This window comes from Drosophila hydei, unplaced genomic scaffold (assembly GCF_003285905.1).
Source record: "Drosophila hydei strain 15085-1641.00,03,60 unplaced genomic scaffold, DhydRS2 tig00008114-arrow-pilon, whole genome shotgun sequence".
Classification (NCBI taxonomy): domain Eukaryota; kingdom Metazoa; phylum Arthropoda; class Insecta; order Diptera; family Drosophilidae; genus Drosophila; species Drosophila hydei.
Window position 1 is genome coordinate 3475233 of NW_022045827.1, and position 24461 is coordinate 3499693.

A 24461-nucleotide genomic window follows, 5' to 3' on the forward strand; every position below is an offset into this window, starting at 1 on the left:
GAAAACCAGATTGGGGCGGCGCCACACACTAAAAGAGAGAGAGGGAGATACGTAGATAGGTAGATAGAGAGAGCAAGAGCGCGCGAGAGTAGGCTAGAGAGCGGAAGACTGGGTGCCAGTGGAGCCACCAATCAGGGCCTCGCTCCAATGTCAGCGGTTGAAAAAGAAAAAGAAGAAAAAAAAACACAAATTCAAAATGGTTGACGCGACGGCAGATCCAGCGGCCCGATGCGACGATAAGGCGCTAAGTGCGTCCAGATCAGACAAGACGAACGAGCCAAGGCTTTCCCAGCCCAGTCCCAGCCCAATCCAGACCAGCCCGGTCCAGTGCCAGCCACAGAGCTGGTCCTTGAGACAAGTTTTTGCCTCAACTACAGACATGCCGTGCATATGTATAAACAACTACTCATGCATACATACATACATCCACGTATATATCGTTTTCAAGAAACTCGTTTTGGATCTTTTAGTTGCGCATTTGCATATGTAGTTGACGCTTTTTATGATCTTACAAACAGCCAATTATCGCTGAATCTGTACTCCATGCTCAACTTCGTGTTATTTTCTTTTCTTTTTCGTTTTTGGCTGGCATAGTTCATAGAATTGTTTAATATTTAAATTATAAAATTACATTTAAATGCAAAATTAATAAAATATAAAACATTTTAAAATTTAAAGCATTTTTAAAGATCATAATTTTAAACTTTTTTATTGCCTTGATTTGTGTATAAGATTAATTTGTATTTTATATATAGATATATATAAATTACGTTTAAAAAAAAAAAACAAATAAAAATTAAAAAAATGATGAGAAGATATAATATTTTTAAGGTCTTTTTTTATTAAGTTTTAATTAATTTTATTTGATTTAATTTAATTTTAATTTTAGTTAATTTCTTCTATATCCTAACAGAAGAGAATTAAATATTAATATTGCAAGAAAATTTGCATTTAATATTGATATATTGATATACTGAATTGCAATTCATGCAGAGCAATGCGATCTTAATGAATATAAATTGGATATGGATATAAATGACTGGAACTATAAATCGAAATAAAGACAATATTTCATCAGCTTTTCAGTCTGAAGGCAATTAATTAATTTTGCGCAAAACTAAACTCTTCTAATTTATGCAATCAATTAAATGCTGACTGAAATAAAAATCGTTTTCAATTTCAGAAACACTCAAATTTATCGTACACTTAAGATCAATTTTGAATGCATAGATCATAATGATCAAATTATGATTATAATTATCTTAAACTGGTTCAGTTGAAGCGCGCCAAAGACTGAGGCCAGATGCGAGCTGGAGATAAGCAAAAATAAATAATAAAAAAACAAGACGATGACTTCATGCGCCAATTTCAAATTAAAATTAAAAAAAAACACAATCGAAACAAAAAGCAAATCAAATCGAAACGAATTTTAAATCACACCTCGAATGAAACAAAAATCACTTAAGACCACAATCTGCATACGCTCTTTAAGGCAATGTGTGTGTGTGTGTTGAAGATGCCATAAATTACGAGACAAAATATTTATACGAACAGATATGCAAGCAATTTTATCAAGCTGGCGAATCTTGAAAGCGGCGACGGCGACGGCGCACGCTGCGTATACGGAATTTTATCGTCAATACGACAGGCCGGACGAACAGCAACAACAACAACAACAGCAACAAGACAAAGCATTTGTGTTTTTATCATAGCTGAGCAGCCGAAATAAAAGAGCACAAGCTACACATACACATTGTTTACAAAATATATAAAGATATATATATATAACGATATCTATATATATTAATGGGTATTTCAATAAAATTAGAAATTTATGGAAATTGCGAACATTCGGCAGATAAGAAACTTAAAAGCTTAAAACTAAAATGTGTTGTTAATGCGCCCAGATTGTTGAGCGATGCAAATCGAAATCGATTCGATTTTAGAGAATGGAATATGTAAATCCCAAATGTATACGTAAATATATATATATTTGTAAATATATCTGTGTGCGTGTGTGTGGTGAAACACAGTTAATTTAGGGCCAGGGGCATGCGGGGCTCAGATGCAATCGCGCATCCTTCAGCTGTCAGCAGGGGCAGCATGTAAAAAGCTTGTGCAAATATCACAGCTATAAAACCGACATAAAAACAACAACAACAAACATGAAAAATTAACATAAACTGTGTGTGTGTGTTTTTTGTCAGATATGTGCATATATATATATATATATACATGTATTTGTTTGTCTATATGATTCCGTTGCATCATCTGTCAGTGTCAGCGCAATGGCGTTTTGTCCGCTTCCGTTGTACGCCGCCATTTTACATTTTCCAACACTGTTTTTTGTCTCGCTTTTTGTTTTCTGATTTCCTATTGCATTTGCCTTGTTTTTTAGTATTTTTGCTAAAGAACGCGTTTTTTTTTTGTTTGTGATGATATTTTTCGATGATTTCCATAGGGACTTTAATTTGCTTATATTGCATTCGTTATATATTCATATTAATATTCTTATCAGTCAATTTCGCTTAAATAATACCCAGCATTCCTCAGCGAGAAGTGTATTTATTGTATATCTGCTTCCGTTCCTTTGTTTCTTTATATCATCATCTCAATCGATTCTACGACTGTAAAACTTTTTAAAAAACTCTCTGGCAACTATCAGTTCAGAAACTCTGCGTGTGATACTATTATTTTTAGGTACTACAGGGTATCTACAATCAGTTCTTTGGTTCTTTATGCCTTATCCCAATCTCAATTAATTCTGCAATTGTAAAGCTTAGCTGCAATCATTGCATATATGGATATATCTATATATCAATAAACTATGCCAAACACGCTTCGATAATCCGTTGTTACCGTAGAGTCTCTTTGAACAATTCTTTGGCATTGTAGGGTATCTATCAGTCAATCACTCTGTGTATGAAAAGCCTTCTTACTGTGTTGCAATTTGTGTGTTTTGTAAAGTTTTTAAAATTTCAGTCGCATTATCGTCGCTGTTATCTGCGACTCAGCTGGCTGCTGCGGTTTTTATGTCCGCCCACAAATTTTATGTGACCTGCGATAAGTGCGATATAAAGAGTATGCAAGCACACATATATAAATATATAAATATGTAAGTATATATATATTTATATATAGCATATTAACGATATGCAAATGCTTCCTCTGATCCGAAAGCAAAAGAACTTAAGCGGTTCAAAGGGAAACCCTTCACCCGCATCTAACAACAGCAATTTGAAAAGTCCAAAACAAAATGGCGTCGCTGCTGGCAGTTGATTGGCCCAGAGCGCGCTGCCTTATCAGCGGGAGATATCAGCGCCGGCGCGGAACAGATAAGATAAGCCCCATGCATGGCAATTGATAGGGTATTGTTGGGTGAGAAGCGCCTTCGGGTTGCTTTGGCTGTGTTGACCTAACGAGCGCTTGGCACGCGATATTTTAATTAAAATATTAAGTAGAAAAGCCAAGAAGAGAGAGAAATTATGTTTATGAGAAATGAGCAGCTAATTGGCAGTCGAAATGAGCAGCCCCAAAAGTTGGCAGTGCAATTTATACGGCTTTTGCTACGATGTTGCTGTCGCTGCCATTATTTATCATGCAACAATAGCTGCAGCGGCAACCCAAACAACAACTACAACAGCTTGCAACACGTTGCAAATCCAATCAGAGGCAGCATAAGCCAAATGCAACCACAATCTCCATTGTTGTTATTAGAGTTAAAAAGCAACAACCAAAAAATAGGTACCAAATCGGCATCAATTTAATATGGCAGCTACGCGAGCGGACGGCGTGGAGGGGGGCGTGGCGCAGCCAAAACTGATTTCAATGCAATTCGCACCTCATAAATCACGAAACGTGTCCCAAGTGCACGGCCAGCCAAAAGAAGTTTCGGCTAGAAGAGATTGCAGCAGGTCAGGAAATGGCTGCCCGCCAGATGAGGACGGCAGATGCCAGCAACCAGCTCCAACTGCTAGCAAGCTAAGCTAAGCTGAGTTGGTGCAAATGCAATGCCTGACTCTTACAACAATTTGTTTGGCATGCCGTAGGGAGATCTTCTATGCAACACTATGCAACAAATTTAAAACACGAACATGTGTGGGAACTGCATTTCAAAGGAAGTATTTATTGGAATATTAAGAGTCTGGAGCTTCTGGGAGCTATGTGTGCTTAACCTTTTCTTTAGAGTATTACAAAAGAGAACTACCACAGCTAAGTATTGGTTGAGGTACAAGCAGATAGACTGTATAGAAAACATATATCGGAAGTACAAAAACGACTCCCAGAGTTCTTGACTTCAGGATTTTAGAATTATTTTCAAGACCGACCCGAGTAGAAATTCCTACAGCTGGTGTCTAATATACAGCAATCTCTATTAAAGATTCCTTTTTGGAAGAACTAGTGAAGCTAACAGAAACAGCGACTATGTAGCTAAATATATTTGGGAGATGATGTCAGCTAGTCTCCTTCTCCTTAGTTAAGTCTTCTCACTTTCGAAAGAAACATTGTTTACACTACACTTTATTGATATCATTTCTAATAACTCTATTGATTTCAGCTCCCTGACAAATAAATCACAAAAAACATTAACAGCAGAGACAAGACACATCTGGAAGCCAAACGCCCTTAGCCTACAAGTAACTTTGTCTCTATAACTGCACGAACTCCTTTCGCTACAGCTGTCAATCTCTACGGATAATATGCATATTTAGTAAGATGATCGCCTTAAGTTTAATAGCTCATGCAGTGCAGTGTAGACGTACAGTTAGATTGCCTGCGAGAGCGTCTGCCATTGGCAGACATTGAGGCTGCAGCTGGGACTGGGGCTGGAGCTCTGGAATGTGTGGCCATTAATTGAAAATGCCTGGGCTAGCAAAGCAGTTAAGCAGTTAAGAACCAAAGAAGTTGAGGCTAAAATGAAAGATGGTGTCGAATCGTGCACACACACACACACACACAGGCAGAGAGAGACTCAAATGAGGCAGAGACTGACTTCAGCTGTGATCCATACACACCAATCACGATGGCATGCTAACGTTGCGAGTGTGCAACGCCCCCAAGGCAGCCAAGGCAGTAGACGAGCAGGGAGGGAGCAGCAGGAGGCGAGCAATGAGACAGGAACTAAAACTGGAACTGGAGCTGAAGCTGGAGCTGCTTTAGCTGCTCGTGCTGCTGGCTGGGCTTATAAGCTGCTGATGATCTGCACTGATGCTGTTGCCGCCGTTGATGATGCGGCTGCAACAGTTGCTGCTGCCTGCTGCTGCCACAATGGGACTGGCAACGAGCCGTGAAAGTGTTATAATGGGAAGAGTACACTCGACTCCAGCCGTGGCAGCTGCACGCTGTTTGGCTTTGGCTTTAGTTCTGCTTGTTTCGCTTCCACTGATATCATAATCACAATCGCTAAATAGGCCACGCCCATATCCAGTACGGCCAGCCAAGCTGCACTGCGATAAGCAGCTGTATGGAAATTCGCAATTATTTACACAGCAAGAAAACTAAATATTGTTATAAATTGAAATCCTTAAGCATAGACTTAATATCAATATCAAAAATGTTAGCTTTAACTGAAAGTAAATTCTATTTTGGACAATTTTAATTTGTCTGCGCTAAAAAGTAATAATGAAATTTCATTTTAAAGTCGGCTTAAAGCATGGGTAGCGCCTTGAGCTCAATGCTAGACCCAGATAGAAGTTTTTCATCGACAATTTGAGCTACATTTTGTCTATTTTATATTTGCTTAAGAATATTTTATCTAATATCATGCCAAAAGCTTCACATACTTAAGGACTAAAAGTTCTTAAAGAGTTTTATAACCCATCAGCATTATATTCTCTTCAATGGTGCAGCTCAACTTTTTGCTGTGTAAGCCAGCATCTTGGCCAGGCCCACAGAGAAGAAGAGGAAGCTGCAGCAGCAGCAGCAGCAGCTGTGGCGTAAATCAAAGCCCAAATTCGTATACAAATACAAGCGCCCAGTGGGTGCCCAATTCGTGCCGGCAACGATTTGAAAATCCATCTACAAATTGTCTGCGACTCCCAGAGAAACGAGAGTCCAGAGAGTTGAGGCCAGAGCCTGTTACCTCGGCCTGACCCTTGCTGAACCAGCACGCTCGACGTTCTTTTTTTGCGCTCGTTCGCGTTTTTTTTTTCGTTGCGGTAATAACAACGTGGCTGCAACTATTTGGCCAGAAAATTAACACCTTTTCAGCTGCCTCCTGCTGCTGCTGTTGCTGCACGAGCTGATTTTGCATTTGCGATGAACGGGGAGAAAAGCTGCGATCGCAGCTGTGGCAGTTGCCTAATTGGCATGCTAAACAAGCTGCGTTCAACACGATCTACCAGGCGTATCAGCCAGACAGTCAAACAGTCGGACAAACAGACAGACAGAGAAACGGACAGACACTTCGACTGCTTCTGCAGTGTCATTGTCATTGTTGTGGCTCGTTTGCGCCTTAAATGCGAGCATCGAGACGACATCGAGCACAGTTTCACACGAACGCCCACACAGCAGAGCGGTTCAAACAAAGAGAGAGAGAGAGAGAGAGAGAGCAGGACAAACAGTCAACAAATGCTGAAATGCTGACGATGACCATCGCGCGACCCGCTGCCCAAATCCCAAGCCCAAACCCACACTCACTGCTTGCCGTCGCAGCTTCCCATTGGATACCTCCAGCTCGAGCACAACAGGCATAACAAAAATGAGAGTGAGAAAATTCACAGTTTATCAATTTTCAAGATTCGTATTATTTAAATACACAATACACTGCTAGGCCAGGCAATCTGGAGTATATTGGCTATGCGCAATGCTCGTTGGTATAATTGAGTGAAAGAGTAATCAAACTGCAGCTGCATATGTCAGGGAAACTATCAAGAGCGAGGAGTAATACTTGAAGTGGAAACTAATAAGGGTATTCAGTCTAAGTCTTTATATATTTGTGAACTCTGCACTAGAGGGAAAGGACTTAACTATCATAACTGACATAAATGTGCCAATTAATAAGATCTTTCCATCTTTCTTAAGTCCAAGAAAACTATTGAGAACGATTATCTAACTAAATAATAAGAGCTTCTATAATTATAATAATAAGGGCTTCTATCTGGCTGCGTCTAAAAGTCTTCAGCTAGAGCTGTACATTGTTTATGCACTTCAAAATAAGTATCAGGAAGGTTCTCTAACTTGATATAGCTAATTTTCAGTATATATCAATGCTGGCTCTGTCTGTATCTTTGCAAGTTTTCACATTCAAAGCCAAGACTTTCAGCAGCATGAAGCCAGCTTGGACTTAAAAATTAAGTAAAGTATAAGTCTAGGTTGTACAGATCGCTTAAAGATTCGCAGCTTAAAATATGTGCAAATTCTTTTCATTAATTCAATATTTTACCTTTTGCTTTTTCTGATCTCAGAAATTTGAGAAATCATAGAGCGATTTATTGACTAATACACAAATCGAAAAAAAATCTAGAAAACAGCCAATGTAAAAAATAACAACAAAACGAAGAAAAACTCGGTTAAAATTGCCTACAGAAGCAGCAGAACAAATACTGAGAATTACTTGGCCCCCAAAAGGCAGCGATAAGAGCGAATTTTGTTTTGCAAAGCTGAACTGAGCTGAGCTGGACAGCAGTTTGCCAGTAACTAAGCCACACACACACACACATACTCGCACACACATGTATGGATATGCATGACAGATAACAGCATGAAAAGCGAACAGAAATTGAAGTCTAAAATAAAAATCAGCGCCACAAAATCAGCTGCAGCAAAAAAAAGCCGAGGCGACAGTTGCCAACAACGCGAGAGCAGCGAATCTGCCACAGCTACGCCCCGCACTCTGCACGGGAACACGCCCCTTGCCTTACTGCCTCTACAACTCCCTCATAGTGTACACTAAGAGAAAATGCCAAAACTTTTAAATATGTTTGAGAATTTCTGTATAAGATATTTTATATAGTTTTATCTTATTATGTGAAATGTTCTAATTTTTAAGCTAAAGTCAAGTGATGCGCGTTCCATTCAAGACCTGGGGTAATATTTTAAAATTGAAATTTTACGAGGCCATGAATTCTGCTATTTAGACCATAATATTTCGCTGAGTGCACGCGCACATAGGCTGGACAACGTGGAGTCCAACATTTTGGATAACAAACTTCAGATAGCCACTCACTCAGTCAGCCAAAAGCTGCTTGGCCTTTTTGTTGCTGTTGTTGTTGTTGTTGCTGCTGGTGTTGTTGTTGTCTGTGGACTTTTGCTTTACATTATGATGACGCCGACGTCGACGTTAGCGGCCGCCCAGGTCCACGTCCAATGCCGTGGACTGGGATGCTCTGGAACGCGCGCTTATCGCCTTCTTCTTACTGCTGCACTCAGCGCTAATCTACATGGAATTATCGCCACACACACACACACTCACAGGCAGGCTGGCTATGACTCCGACTCTGTGTGTGTGTGCTGCTGCGAGACATTGAAAATTAGCGTCGCCAAGTGAATCATGCGGCTTGGCATGCCGGTTCACGGATAAGGCAACGCTGCCTGCACTTATAAAATAATTATAAGCAGTCGAATTAGCTCTACCTCACACACACACACACACACAATCTCTCTCTCTCTCTCTCTGTTTCCTTGCTCATATGTCCCACCTGTCGCTAGGGCCTGGCTGGGAGTCTGGCAGCCCGGCGCTAAGTTATCGCCGCGGCCATTTTGAAGAGCTGTTTTTTATCAGCAGCTGAGCTCATACGAGCAAATGGATATGAAAAGTGGATAGTGACATGAAACGATATGCGGGCCATACAAAGCTCTAGGTAAAGTGTCTTGCAGCGAGGGTTACCTCTCAAGCTCTCAAGCACCTTTTACTAACAGCGAGTTCAACATATCGTTTTATTGATATCTAAAAGAAATTGCTTTAAGTTTTAAAGCTACAAGCTTAAAGTCTAAATTATACTGTTGAGATCTTTTCAAAATTTAAATTATTAACTTTCAATTGAGTAGGCGAAATTCTGCTCAAAGAAATGCAATGGTTAAATATTATATTAGCTTTATGGACTTAATGGTCAAGGTCTTGAACGGCAATTGATTTTATTTGGTATTAATTACATCCACGATTTCAGAGGCAACCCGTGTAGAGGAACATTTTCAGAATTGGCCTTTAATTGTATTTTTCTTCTTTTATTTTGGTTTTCGCGCTGTAATCGAAAAATGCCTTTAACTTTTTGACGTTGACGTCGCGGCCTTATCTCTGACCCCGATCTGCACAGAGAGACATTAAACACACACACGCACACAGAGAACGCTACAGTGGGCATGGCAACGAAATGTGATGCCGAAACTGAAATCAAAATCGAAAGCAAACGAAATAATGACAGGCAATGAAAATGAATGTAAAGCACAAAACAAATGCCACGCAATGTACCACGTAAATCATAAATGCTATCAGTCCAAGAGATCGACAAACGGATGCTACAGAAGCAGCTACAACAGCTACAACAAACATAATTAAGAGCAAAGCGACAGCAGACGAAGCTGAAGCACAAAACCAAATGACGACCCAACCAAGCGATAGATGGATGGCTCGACCCCCAGCTACCCGCTCATACTCCCCTACCTAGCTAATGGCAGCCGTATCAGCAGCAGGCCAGGCCATACCATGCCATGGCAAGCCAGACCAAGCCGAAGCACTATTAGCTTGTCTAGATGGCTGCGATAGGCGGCGATAAGCGGAGGGCAAGATGAGCGACTCTGGAGGCTGCCTGCGCGCTGCCTCGTGCTGATATCAGCACGCCAAATACTCAGCATGGAAAGAGAGCACAATACTTGAACGAAGCTGTCGATACCCTAAGCAAATCAGGTATGAAACATAATTGAATAAGGTGCGATGCTTCACAGATGAGTGGCCTATAGAGATAAAGAACTAGCCAGGCAAAGGGGCTTAAAATATTGATTGATTGCTTATAAGTAAATGTTTGTTAAATTAATAAGAATAATAAGTTATATATGGAAAATAATTAAAGATAATAGCTAAAGCTCTTAATGAAAAGGTTTCTTCAACAAATTCATCTCTGCCCGCCCCCAGCTGGATCTTTTTCCAAATGTCCTTAGTAACATCTATAAGCGAGTGTTTTGCTAGGGTATCACAACAAAAGCAATTAGCCCCGAAGAAGCGCGAAAATAAAGGGAGAGTGTGTCTGAAATGGAGAGTGTTTGGGTAAGAGAGCAAAGACTGATGATGGCGACAAAAAGTCTTTATTTATTTTTTTCGTATGCTCAATTTGATTTCCAATGAAATTCATATTTAGCAGCATTCTTATCAGGCTATCAATAAATGAGTGTGCGAAAGAGGAAGAGCAGCTAGCTTGTTTGCATGCCATCATAAGAGCTATAGACTTATCAGCTCGATATTAAATCTATCAATGTTCAGGCTGCAATATGCATCGTTGGCCCTCCATGGCGTATGCGCAACTTTATCTAAATGCCATTTAAGGCTCAAAGACGCGGCCCACTCAAGTGGCAAATGGCAAGTGGCAAGTGGCAAGTGGCAAGTGGCAGGCGGCAAGTGGCAAAGCATAAGCCAAGCGAGCACACCTTTCAACAAGACAGTTGCGCACATTTGTGGGCCATAATTAAAATGTTTTAATACAAGCGGCCAGACACGAGCCGCAGACCCTGCCACTTCCACTTGGCTGACATTCAAATTGCATGCGCGATATCCTTAGTCCGGCGGGTGGAGACTGGGGCAGAGGAGGCGCAGGGTTAGCTGGAACGAACACGTTGTTAACATTAATTTTGCGCCCTGCGGCGACGCGCGCGTCACAGTTGCAACAAACGCGCGGCACAGACGACGCTGGCGACGGCGGCAATTACGCTAAACTGAACAAACAGCGAGGCTGTAAACAAACACGCATCCATCAGCCAAGAGAGACAGAGCGAGTGAGTGAGAGAGAGAGGGAGAGGGAGAGAAGTGTGGCAAGTGAAGCACTGCAGCCGGCTTGCAACAGGTCTCCACTGGAACTCGTTTCATTCTCTGAGCCTCTTTATTTATTTCTTTCATTTTATTCTGCGCGGTTTCGTCTCGCATGCGATTCACTTGGCTCAGGCTTGAGCAGCGCCTAATGGCGCCTGTTGCCATGTAAATTATGCTTCCTCAACACTTCACAGAATACCCTGCAAAAGGCTGATAAGAGCAGCGAGTTACATCAACTGTTGTGACAACTAGAAAAGGGTTAGCTAACCTGATAGGTCAACTATTTGACTGGATTGGTTGATATGCCAGCGTTCACCTAGATATCGACATGAGTTGCAGCTGCAAAACATTTCCATCAAGATATTTGCAGCGACAACTCATTTCACATTGACTATATCGGCAAAAGAGCATCTGAGCTTCGATATCTAGAATCTTTTACAGCTGCTTTAGTTGCATCCATTTGGAGCTGCACTTGGAACTGCAAAGGCGACGCGCTGGCGACGCATTCGATTGCCCGCCAGATATTCGCTGCTCCAAAGTCGCTCCTCATCGCACCTTGCCCATGCAGTCAGCCTGTCCACGTGTGCATATCTGTGTATCATAATGGAAGACGAGACTCTGAGGCTGGCATTTAGATAAGCTCTGACGGCGACTGCAGCGTCAGCTATCAGCCAACGCTCCCCTCTCTTTCTCCCTCTCTCCCCCATCTCTCGCGCTCTTTCTTCGACTCGAATGCAAGTTGGCCATTCAAATGATTACGCCTAAAGTGCTCCAAGTCGAACGAGAGACCCAAACTGAAACGAATCGCATGAGCTGCTCTTAAGAATGAAATCACATGATTGAGTTTGTCAAAATTGGGCAAACAATATTAAAAATTAAAAACGAAAAAGCAGAACAACAAAAAAGACACGAATTTGTCGACTTATCGAAATCTAAAGATCGTCGAGTATCTCTGGCAAGAAACACAATTCGAAATTGAGCTAATGAGATTTTTGTGTGTGCTACGATGACGCGATGCCAAGCCACAAATGTCTTTCATTCTTGTATTTACCCTGCAGCAATTGAAAGTGACTAACGGCAGGGTATGTTGGAAGAGTATATGAGTAAGCAACATCTCATTCGATGTGTTTTCATTAAAATAAAGATAATTGACTGCAACATCGATAAATATCGATTTAATGTTGATTTCTGTTTAAAATATGATTTAATAGTTTATACAGATATATTCCAGAACTGAGATATATATTCTAGATTTTGTAGATATAGAAAATATATAAAAATACAGATCAAGTCTATCTCAATTGTGGAAGGCTTTCAGCGTTACATCAATATACTTATACCTAAATATTTTGTAATAATATTTAAATATTTTTTTTGCTTACACCACATTTAAAACTGCCAAAAAATAACATAAGGTACTTCCCAGTCGACTACACCCGGCTGGCCACTCTTGTTCTTTTATTTTTGGCAAAATTTGCGATTAGAATCTGGTGATATTACTAACCTCCCACCAAGACCCCTCTCTATAGCTGTTGTCTCCGAAAACTCGTTCGTTTCCATTTTGGAACATGAGTGATTCGTTTTTAATCTTTGATTTAATTAGCTGTGTACTTTTCGTTGCGCTGTCTCTCTTGCGATAGACCGCATTGCCTTCCACTACCCCCGCCCCAACCCTGCCTCGTGGGTGCTGCCAACTCGCTTTCAAGACGCTACAGATAAACAAAATGGACGTTTTTGGGGCTGGGCGCTTATCGCAGCGTGTGATCGGCGCAAAGCTAATGGCATAAATAGATTTCATATTGTGCTCCCTTAGCCACAAACCCCCTGCAGACTTAATTACTCACACACACAGGCATACACACACAGAGAGCAGGAGAAGGGGTGTGTGTGGGGCTCGATTGGTTTGTTGTTGTTTTTTGTGCTTCTCTGATCAGCACATAAAATCTAGAAATATATTTTTATGGATTTTTAATCGATTGCCGCCGCTTGCGAGACGCGACGCGCCTGGTGCTGCATTTTGGCCAGGGCCATTGCCACCGCCAAGGGGCTAGGGCAATGTATAGCGTCCCCATCGTAACGCTTAAACTGCCAGCCATTCATTCGATTTGATTGCCTGGTGCGTAGACAAGCCGCATAGAACGTGTGGGCCGATGAGGGGTCTGCAGCACAGATAGAGACATTCGAGACAAACGTCGTCGTGCGTCGTTTATCGTGTAATTAGTTTGCTTTTTAAAGCCAGCTGCAGCTCACCGACCTGCCCGAGCACCTGCAATTGAGACATCCCAATTTTGGTTTAGGCGTAGGCAGTCGTCGCCCACCCCCTGTTGCCTGCCACCCCCTGCTCCGCCTCCATGCCTCCATGTTATCTCTAATGACAAATGTTTGCTTAAAAATCTTTTAATTGCACTTGTTTCGCTTTTCGTATTTCGGGCGGGAGGGCTTTGTCGCTGCCTGATAAGCCAAATTAATCGCAGCACTTAAATTTTCATTTGAAATGTGCCTATGCGCTCCGATTTCGATTCCATTGCGATTGCAACTTGAAGTTGAGTTGTGCGTGTGTGTGAAATTGAAGAAGTATCAGCAAGACAAGTCACTGGGCGTCTTGAAGAGGGAGGCACAAGGGAGTTGAAATGGCTAATGAAGAGGTATTCGAAAAAGTAATCAAAGATTTAACTTTCAGAGGTAGTGAAGTAGTAGCAGAAGCAACCAGACAAGTGCTAAAAGAGAGTATCGAAGAGGGTGTATAAGCAGTATTCGCATAGGCAACGCAAGTCACAATCGAAGAGTTAATCGATGGGATAATCCAAGCAGTAGTAGGAAAAGTATTCGGAGAGGCCATAAAACATTAATCGAAGAACTATTCAAAGAGGTAGTAAAATGTGTAGAATTGGTCTAAGTTAAAGATGAAGAGAAAGGATCTTCAGATATGGAAGGATAAGTCGTAGACATACTAAAAGCAGTAAAAAAGAAATAAAGTCATAAAAGAAATAAAGAAACATTCAGAGATGGGACAAAATATGAAGAGACCAGAAGATAATCGAATAGAAAATCATAGAGCCACATTAAGAAATCGAAAAAGAAGTCGAAGGAGTAATAAGAGATAGCACAACAAGTAATCAAAAATGTAGCTAAACACATACAGGAGCTGATGCTTAAAGGGTAAGCGAAGTGGTACTCGAAAGGAAGGCAAAGAGAGCAACGGTTGGGGGATGGTAGCAAAGTTGTCGCTGTTGTCTGACTGCAAATATAAATTTAATCAATTTATCGCACATACCAGCTGCTGAGTCAGCACAGAGAAGCAGACAGAGTGGAGAGAGGGAGAGAGAGAGAGAGGTTAGGCGGATACGCGGCATCCAGTTGCAGGGGAAAATGTTGTAATTAATAATTGATTGATGAGAAAGCAAAGCTAAGAGTTTGCCAAGACAGGATGCTTGAAAAACTTGCGACCACCAGGGCATTGGATTATCAACTCGAGTTTTTTTGCTGGGATCCAAGGGGTCGCAGGGGTCTAAGAGGTCTACGAGGTGGCCAGCTTAATCAGAGATGTGGTTAGATGAGAAGGAGATGAGAAAGAGAGACAAGACAGCGCAAAACGTTGAGACAGACAGACAAACTGGCCAAGGGGCCTAGGGGCAGGCTTGGTACGGTTCGGTGTGGTACGGCTGGTCAATTAAACGGCGGCTGTCCAGTCGCTGCTGATCGCTGGGAATAGATAATAGGACCTTGGCTGAACTTTATTTCAAGATAAGCGCGAAAAAGATTGATAAAGAAAGGCCGAAATGAAATTGAGCACAGAAGAGAGCCTGACAATGATGAGAAGGCAGTTGAGTTTTAATTAAGTGGGTGGGGAGCACAGCAAGCGCCAGAAAGCGAAACCAAGCAAAGCAACAGATGATAATGAAGACGATGATTATCTAGCTATGTTGGGCCAGCAAATCGGCAAATCGGCCAATCTTAAGTGCCACCAACCAATATAGTCTTGAAGAAGGGTAACTATATGAGCAAAGGCCAAGTGAATTCCTTTTGGGTTATAGAAGTCGCCGACGATAACAATAACGATAACGATTATCAGTGAGTCGGCGACACTTGAAGAAATTCAACTGATGGCGATAAACTGTAGAAATATGAGCAATGAGATTTTCAACATGATATAATAATATTCATAGCCACACACATACACACACAGATAGATGCGTAGCTCTATAGCGGAAGCAATTCCCGTTGATAAAGGCACAGAAATCAGTGCAGCGGTCCGATAGTTATCGCGATAGTGATTAGAGCTCAAGCGTGGAGACAGACTGACTGACGGATTGACGGACCAACTGGCTATCAACAGCTGACAAAGATTTATGACTGGCCGACAGTTGTTATCAATGCCAGGCGACAGCGATTCTTATTTCATATCGCCCCAGTAGGCGGCTACCGACTTCTGATGATTGCTGATTTAGATTTCAAGCGGTTTTTTTTTTTTTTGTTTGGGAGGGAGCGGGGAAGCAACGAATAAAAAGGAGAAAGAAAATGGAACTGATATCTGATGGCATCGCCGCGCTTGCCAAACGAAAATTAATTAGGCGTGCGCAATGATATCGTGGCCCATCCAAAATGCCTCCGCCAACTGCCCCGAAGCCCATCAACTGACAACAGTTGCCAAAATCATCAGCAAAGCGAGGCGAACCAGATCGCTGAGCGATAGCGAAACAAACAATATAACCATATATAAACCAGGTATACCAACACACACACATACATATATGTGTATACATATATTCGTATACTAAATGGTACACTCAGCGAAATACAAGGCTTTAATTAAACACTAATGTTCTTTAGCGCTTAGGAAAGGGGATATTAGCTTTGATTAAGCATTATTCAATATAAACTGCTTAAAGTATGAAGAATGTGCTTGAATAAAGTCTTATAGTTCTTAGTTTAAATAAAGCTTTGCAATTGAATATTATGTTTCTAAAATATGAATCATGCTTTGTTTTCAAAATAGTTCTAGATAAAAAAGTCACAAATTCTTGAAAGAGTTAAAAATAGACAAGAATTTGCATGCTTTAAATAAACATTAAACCATCATGAATGCAATAAAATATTAACTTATTTAAGTGTTATCATAAATTTAAATTGGCAACTTGAAGTATTTCTCTTATCACAAATGTTATGAAATAAATGAAATAAAATAATTTATAAATTTAGCTAAAAATATAAAATTTAAGCATGAGCTGAGAAATTTTTAAATTTAAGTATTCTTTATTTAAGTTAAGCTTCAAAAAGACTAATCTAAGCCAAAGAAAATTATTTATGCACGATTTGAATAGCAAACAAGTCGCCTTTTTCACAGTGTATCCATACATAATCAGCAATTTTCTAGAACAAAGAGCAATATTTCTTAATTATATTTAAAAAAAATATGAAACGTTCTGAAATAAAGATACTCTTCATTTCAATCTTGACCAAGCTCTGACAACATTTGCTCATACATTGTCTACCAAAAATTCCTGTCACTTTTCTCAGTGTATTCAGGTCAAAGAAATGACGTTCTAAGCCTCAAAAATGTTTCTCTTGACCACAATTGAATAAGATTTCCACTAACCATTTTTGTTGTAATTTTTTTCTCAGTGTATCCATATATAATCGCATAGTAGCTGCATACTTGGCGTTGCCGCTGCCCCGGCTACAATCCGACAAGCCAAATCACATTGACATTTTTATCATTTGTTGAAAATCTTTTGAAATTGTTATAAAACAGCCAGACGACGAGCTACAGCTACAGCAACAACAACGACAACTAAAAACTCAAAATACATAAAACAATTTTTGTTGCTTTTGTTGTTTGTTGTTGCTGTTGTTGTTGATGTTATTGGTCTTGTTGTTGTTGCTGTTTCTACAATTTCTGTCGTTGTTTTCAGTTCATTCTCATTTTGAAGCAAAGCGCGACAATCTTGCCATCAGATCAGCTGATAAGCGCGAACTGTACAAATCATACAACAACAAAAGCAACAACAACATGGCTATCTGTACAGCGGACAGCTGTTCAAGTTTGTTGTTTAGCTTTTTCACTCTCCGCTTGTCTCTCAAAACTGACTACAAAACATTATCACAACTCGAGCATCGAATTTCGTATTTATTTCGATTGATATGAAACTGAAAACCTTGATAACGCTTGCTCAGCTCAAATCAGCTGTCTCTGAAAATTGATCACTCACCAAATGGATCTTGAAAAATTCCATACGATAGAGTCATGCAGGCATACCCAGATAAGCGTTATATTTTAAAAATAAAAACTATATATATATATATATATATATATATATTTATATCTATAAGATATTTTAGTGGCAGTCGCCAGTCTTCGTCTTCACACATTTATTTCGAATGACAAATTAAACAAAAATATAAAAAAATGAAAACAAATTTAAAAATAATCAATAATTTATCAGTTCATACATATATATAAAAAGAGCGTTATTTTAGGAATTTTGATTTGACTTTTGATTTTATGATAATAATAAATAATATTTTTTATTAAAAGAATTTACTAAAATATCAATAGCAGTTAGATTAGCATTCGTGACTTAATCTTAAGATAATTATATATTTTAAAGATTGTGATCGTATCTAAGCTTAAATGCATAAGATTAAGAACCAGATGTCGTCAGCGGAAACTTTTTTCATTAAATTTGCTATAAAATAAAAAATTAAATGATTAAAGCTACGATCGAAGCCAAAAGTGAAGCGACACTCTTTGACCTACAGCAAACACATATCATAAGCCAACAAGTAAGAGTGATCTAGTCGGGAGTGTAACATTTACTTGATGCCTGTGCACAGCTGCTATTTCACTTATTTTACGCCTCTTTTATTTATCCATGACAAACAACACATGTACACACACACACACACACCCAAGCACACGCACACGCTCTGCTTACTGCGCAGTTTACGCAGTGACAGCGCTTTGGCTGCAGTATGTGCTTTTAATGAGAAATTATCTTTTTTCATTATTCCTGTTTCATTTCGTTTGGCTTAAGTATTTCCTATTCCTATTCTAAATTTGATATTATAAAGCAAGTGCTTTTTAGCTAGTTCAGTTTCGATAAGCGACTCGACTGGAGTCGATATCGCAATTGTTTACGGGGCTGTGTGACTCAAGACTCAAACGTTCCCAAGTGCCCCCTACTCCCCCGCCCCCTCGCGTGGTAACTGCTTTATCGCAGTTGATATGCAAATGCGCTGTCCAAAAAGCAACAACAAGAATTGAACTTAATGCGAGTACACAAAACGAAAACAACATTTTGTAATTTGTAATGCAAGTTGTTGTTGCTGCTGTTAGTTGTTATTGTTATTTATCTGCTGATATTTCCTGGTACGATTTCACAAACGGTTAATGCAAAAAAAACAAAAACAAAAACAAAAATAAAAATGAAGAGAAAAAAATTAAATAAAATAAAAAATAATAAACATCAGCATTAACAACAAAAGCTTATCGCGCTTTTTAAAACACAATGTCAAAATGGCCAAAGCTCGTATCGAGCTTATCTGCCAGCTGTGCTCGTCTTCCCCTCCCTCTGCCTCTCACGGTCTTTCTCTCAATTGTCGATGGTTCATCATCGTGAGCCGCAGCCGCCGTGGATAACAAGCACAGGGTGCATGGCGGCTACAGGGTGGCCTTGGTAATTGGCTATCTAGCGCAACCTGAGCTTTAACTCTATCAACGGGCTGCAGCAACTGCAATTGCAAACTGCAAATACATATGTACATAGATATGCACACTCACAGACACATGAATGCTGCTATCAACACTGAAATAAGCCGCATGACACGTACCCAGCGATTGCTGACGCGCTCACTCGTTGAGTTGAGTTTTTTCTTTCTTCTTTTTCTTTTCAAGCCCGGAGTTCTACTTGGAAAATTGGAATTGGAAATGAAAATGGAAATGGAAATTGTCGCCCGCATGTTGTTGTGCTGGTCGCGTCTGTTACTCAGCGACTCTTTCTACTTCTACGTTTTGCCTAGATAATAACAGCCAGCGCACAGCTGGCAATTAGCATAAAATTAGTGATAAAAGTTTATTAAAAATTTATAAAAATAAAAACAAACAGTGGATGGAAAATACCAAACGCAATGTTTATCTATTTTGGTCTGTGACCTGCAGCCCAGTTGCGGTTACCAACACTGGGCACGACAACGGCGTTGCCATATCACCCAAGCTAACGGCAATAGCAACAACAACAACAGCAGCAGCGGCAGCTAAGACTTTTGCACAGTTTTCGTTTTCTGCTGCTGCAGTTGTGATAAAAGTTTATCGACTGCGCGCTTTAAAGCTATAGAAAAATGTCAAACAACAACAACAACAGTTAGCAATAAGAACAGCAGCAAATGCGCTTAAGATAAGTATGCAAAACTAACAGAAAAAGAGACAAAGATAGTGAAAGAGAGAGAGAGGGAGAGAGAGGGAGAGGGACACTACTTGGCCTAGCCTGCGATAGTTCGCTGTATGGAAGAAAGCAAACGGCGCAGGTGCAGCAACAACAGCAACAACAGCTGCATAGATAAGCGCGTTAATTTATCGTAACTGTAACCGTTGCTTAGTTGGGCTGTTAAACAGTGTGCACACACACATATACATCACATGCATATTTAATATATGAATGTATGTAAGTGCTGTATAGCTATAATTCTTCCTATTTTTAGAATGTGTGTGGCCATCTCGCAGAAAGGATAAATCGACAAGTTGTAACCAGTGTGTACATACATTTGAATGCTATATTTATATACGTATTTATATGAAGTGTGTACACATTTGAATTGAATGTTCCTTCGGCAGCGTAAACATATTGTATTTTGTGTATATTATATATTAGTTGTTTGAATTATTCCTTTGTTACGCAGTGTGTAAGCATTGAATGTATTTACTCTAATTATGATAAACATCGCAAAGTATACATATTTCAATGAACATCTATCCTACATATTTATTATTGTTGCTCTCCTTACTGAGTTGCATTGTTAACCATATTGACTTTATGTATTATGTCTATGTTTTTGGATAGTGTGTCCGTATTTCATTTAAAGTATATTCCAAATATGTATTATTACTGTACTGCATGTACAGATCTATTGTTAGCTAGGGTGTATTTTTCATAAGCACTTATTTGTTATATAAAAATTCCATTATATATATTTCTATTACCTTTCGATCTTAATGGATGTAAATATATATAAATAAATTGATTAGTTCAGGGAAATTCCATACATAGTCTTTCATTTCATGATCAAGAATACAGTGTATACACGCACATTAAGTTTCAGTCTCCTGTTTATATTAGTATTATACGATCAGTATGTACCCATAAAATTATCGATATATTTAATATCTTCTGTAGAATAGACTTCAGTTACTATTCATGAATAGATAATTCGTTTCTTTTGCATTTTTATCCAATCAGCGTGCACACACACTCCATTTACACCAACTTCGGGTGATATCATTGTTTACAACAAAAACAAAACAACAAAAAAGAAATATAAACATAAATAAATAAGTAGAGAAACAAAAGTACAAGCAAATCCAACTCAACCTGAACCGTGAAACGTGCTCGCGATAAGGAGCGCTCCAACGTTGGAGCCGTTAGCGATTAGCGAAGACTTTTGGCTCGTTGCTTCAGGTGGGGCACGTATTATCGATTCCAAAATGCATTCATTGGTCAAAGCGAATGCTCTGGCTTAGCTCTGGCTCATATATCAAATGACAAACAACGAAATGTAATTAGTTTAATACACATAATAGGGAGTGTTCGATATCCGTCCTAGACCCCTAACCTACCTCCTTCCCTCATCGGTCAGGTGTCTCTAAATGTGTTAACAAAGAAATTTCATTTAAATAAAAAAAAATAAGCTCAAATCTAGTTGACAATCGCATAGCTCATTTTTTTATCATTATTATTATAATTATTTATACATATGTATACATATGTACACATACATTAATACATATCTATATGTTTTTTTTTTGGGTTCAGATCGTTCACATGCTTCACGCGCGTAATGGAAAACCCCAAAACATATATTACGAGCTGACATAGCTGTTTTTTTTTTCTGTATTTGTAGCAGGTGTAAATGGGCGGGGGCGGAGGAGCGGTTCTCACTTACCTTTATTCAACGGCTTTGGATTCGACTGTTTGCGTCGTGACATTGTTTGCTACCAATGCAAAGTTGGTGGGGTTGGGGGCTGCTCCAATGTGTAGAGCTGCGTCCAAGTCGGCGTCTACATCAAATCCGTTTGCCCATTCGACATTCACATTTACCGGCGGAAAATAAAACACGTTAAGCACCTTTATTTCTTTCCAATTGGAATGCAATTCGCATGCAGTTATCAATAATATTTGATTTGATTTGATAATTTATATTTATAATTTCTTTTTAATTATGTACGTGATTTGCATTGACCTTTTAGCGTGCATATTAATAATTAATTAATTTTAAACGAGGCGCGCGACGATCGCGAGTTCATGTAACGGTATCGCTTAAAGGGAATCTGATTGGCAACGCAATGGGCGGGCGTTCTATTCCAATCAACTTATGTGTCTTATTGGCATTACAATTGTTGCTTATAGCTCGAGTTGCTGTTATTATTGTTATTGCTGCTGCTGTTGTCGCGTGTTGCGTCGGCGTCGGCGTAGCGTGGGCGTGCGGCGAACAACGTCCGAACAGTGCAAAGTCTTGCTCACAACTAAATGCTGCCGTCGTCGACGGCGACGTCGTTGCTGCGCTGCTTTTGAAGCTTTTGCCCCAAGCAGCGAACAGCATAGAAACCGGTGAATTCGCTCTCTCTCCCTGGGTCTCTCTATCTCTCTGCTTCGTTGGCTCGCTCAGTTGTTGATTGCGCGCGCATTCTGGCAGCTTTTCCATTTTGTTTTTACTTTATTTTTCATTGCACCGCCCGCTTTGGCCGTCTGTTTCGTCGCATGATAAGAATCAAAACAAAAAGCCGAAACACTACGCACGTTTAACATACAATTAATGCCATTATACACTTCACTTTGCTAACACTTTGCAGCTGTTGCTCTCTACTTTTAATACATTTTAAATGTGTTGTTATAATTATAAATGGCTTATTTATTACACAAATCAAAAAGCATACCGGCAGAGACGCGTACGCGTGTAGCGCGGCGAATTGCACTGCAGCTGTTCGCTGCGCCACAACCTCACCTAATATTGTGAAATATCGCAGCTACTATCGATAGGTAAATTTCTGACAATTGGCAACGCGGCAAATATTAGTTGGCAATGTTAGGTCGTTAACTTAAATATAAAGCATACATTCAGGCTGTTTTATTTTAGAAGAATTGAACATAATTTTGATTCGATTTTTTTGGAAATTGTAATTATCTTATCAGAAGTGGCTATTAATTCTTAGTTTTATTATTTACAACAGTTATTAAAATTAGTTACTTATTCGTGATTAAATCAATAATCTGGAATCAATTTCAAGATTAGAAATATAAATAATTTTTTTTTTCCATTTATTATATCATTTGTGTGAGAAACGTATTGGAATTGTTTAGGTTCCAATTAGATTTAACTGTTGTGTACAGTTATTACCCGTATTTCCAAGGTATTTGCAGTCGTGCACATTTGCTACGCACGGGAGAGCAATTTATTCACAGTTGGTTTTATATATTTCTCAGCTTTTTTTATTTTTTTGAGTTGGGGCTTTTTGTCTTCTAATTTGCACCTATTGCATTTTAATGGAAATTTTTGGTGCTTTGCATTGGACGCTCATAGATTTGAAAATGTCGACAGTGCCGGAAATGAAATGCTTCCTCCTGAGCGCCACGTAACGAAGGCCAGCTAAAAAAAAGGGACATTTGCCAAGGGTCACAGGGAAGGGAAGGTTATGGGCCGGCTGTGACTCGCTTATGCATTGGGCAATAAATATGAAGAAAATGCGGGAAATAATCCGCGGTAACATATGGCGCAGCTGATTAGCCGAAAGCGTTTAACATAACTCTGCTGCATCCTACAACCAACCGCTGCCTGCTTCCCCCGCCCCTGCCTAAACTGCGGTCAACGTCGTTAATGAAGTATTCGCCACGTTGGCCTTCGCTGCGTTCATTCGCCCCGCCTTTTTATGTTTGACTTTTCGGGCAGCGATTGCAATGCAATTCGACATTCGCCCAAAAACCTATAAATATCCAACAAACCGTAAGTAGCTGTAGCGGTAGATGTATCTGTAGCTGCATCTGTATCTGTGTGCTGAACTGCCAATGTATCTGTATCTGCAACTAACTAAGTATCTGTCTCTGTGCCTCCTTTGAACAATGTATCTTTATCTGTATCTTCGCCTGTGCATGTATCTGTGACTACAAATGAGAAAGTATCTAAGGCTGTAGCTCTCAGCATCTCTAATCAAATAGCTGCAGCTGTGTCCTCAACTGCCAATGTACTTGTATCTCCTATAAGAAATGTGTCTGCAACTTCTTTAGACAAAGTATTTGTCGCTAATAGTATAATGGAATTGCAGCTGTATCTGTATCTGTGTCTTCAATTCTTAATGTATCTGCATATTTAACAAAGTATCTGTCTCTGTGGCTCTCATTAATATCTTTATCTGTATTTTCTACCGTGGCGCCCTGTAGTCAATGTATCTGTATCTTTATAGGCAATATATCTGTATCTACAATGTATCTGCATCTCCATCTCCTCAAGCTCAATGTATCTACTTGTCGCAATGTATCTATACTGCTTATCTATCTGAACATCTTGTGAGCAAGCTACGTATATTTGACTCTGACTCATCTAGTAGCTGTCTGTATCCGTATCTGTAGACAACGTATCTAAGATCATGTTTAAGTTTTGGATTATGTTTCCTTATTTATATTTATATATGTCAATAGACACAGCCTTCAGTCTGTTTGTTACTATAGCTTAATCTGTATTTGCGATAGCAACTGCAGCTGTATCTCTGCCAGTGTGTGCATCTGTATCTCTGGCTGCGTACATCTGTGACAGCCTCTATATCTGCTTGGCCATAATCATGGTGCATTACACTCTCGCGGTCAAAACGGGCTGCGGCCACTTCCAGGTCAAGCAACTTCCTCAGTTCCGAGGTTGTCCGCGACTGCCTCGGTTGATGCCTGCCGCTGCCACTGCTGCTGCTGCCATAACTGAATAATTGTATCGCATACGTGACGATATCATTGACCCAAGGGTGCAGTTACCTTGTGCTCCTGTCATTCATTTATATTTTGTACAAATACCCTGAGTCACAGTGTTGCAATGGGGTATATTGAGTGCCAAGCTTTGCTCTTGATTGTAAAAGTGTGTTCTTAGGATAGCTGAAACTCAGATATAGCTTGTAAGCAACAGTGTATCTTAGAGTAGTTATCATAGGGCTAACAACAGAGAGAGAGAGAGAGAAAGGGGGGCGTGTTAATGCTATATCATTAACTAAATTCAAATAGTAATCATCAAGTTGATCAGCTCTTTCATAATGATC

At 39.8% G+C, this 24461-nt stretch overlaps 1 protein-coding gene across 1 annotated transcript in view; it reads right to left on the bottom strand.

The window, feature by feature from the left end:
- The window catches only part of LOC111599174 (zinc finger protein ush), a 58617-nt gene extending 37265 nt beyond the window's left edge, over positions 1-21352 (bottom strand). The window contains exon 1 of the mRNA XM_023314757.2: positions 21113-21352. Coding sequence (XP_023170525.2) covers positions 21113-21155 — 43 coding nt within the window. The 5' untranslated portion in view covers positions 21156-21352. The remainder of the gene's footprint in view (positions 1-21112) is intronic.
- Positions 21353-24461: the final 3109 nt, after the last annotated feature.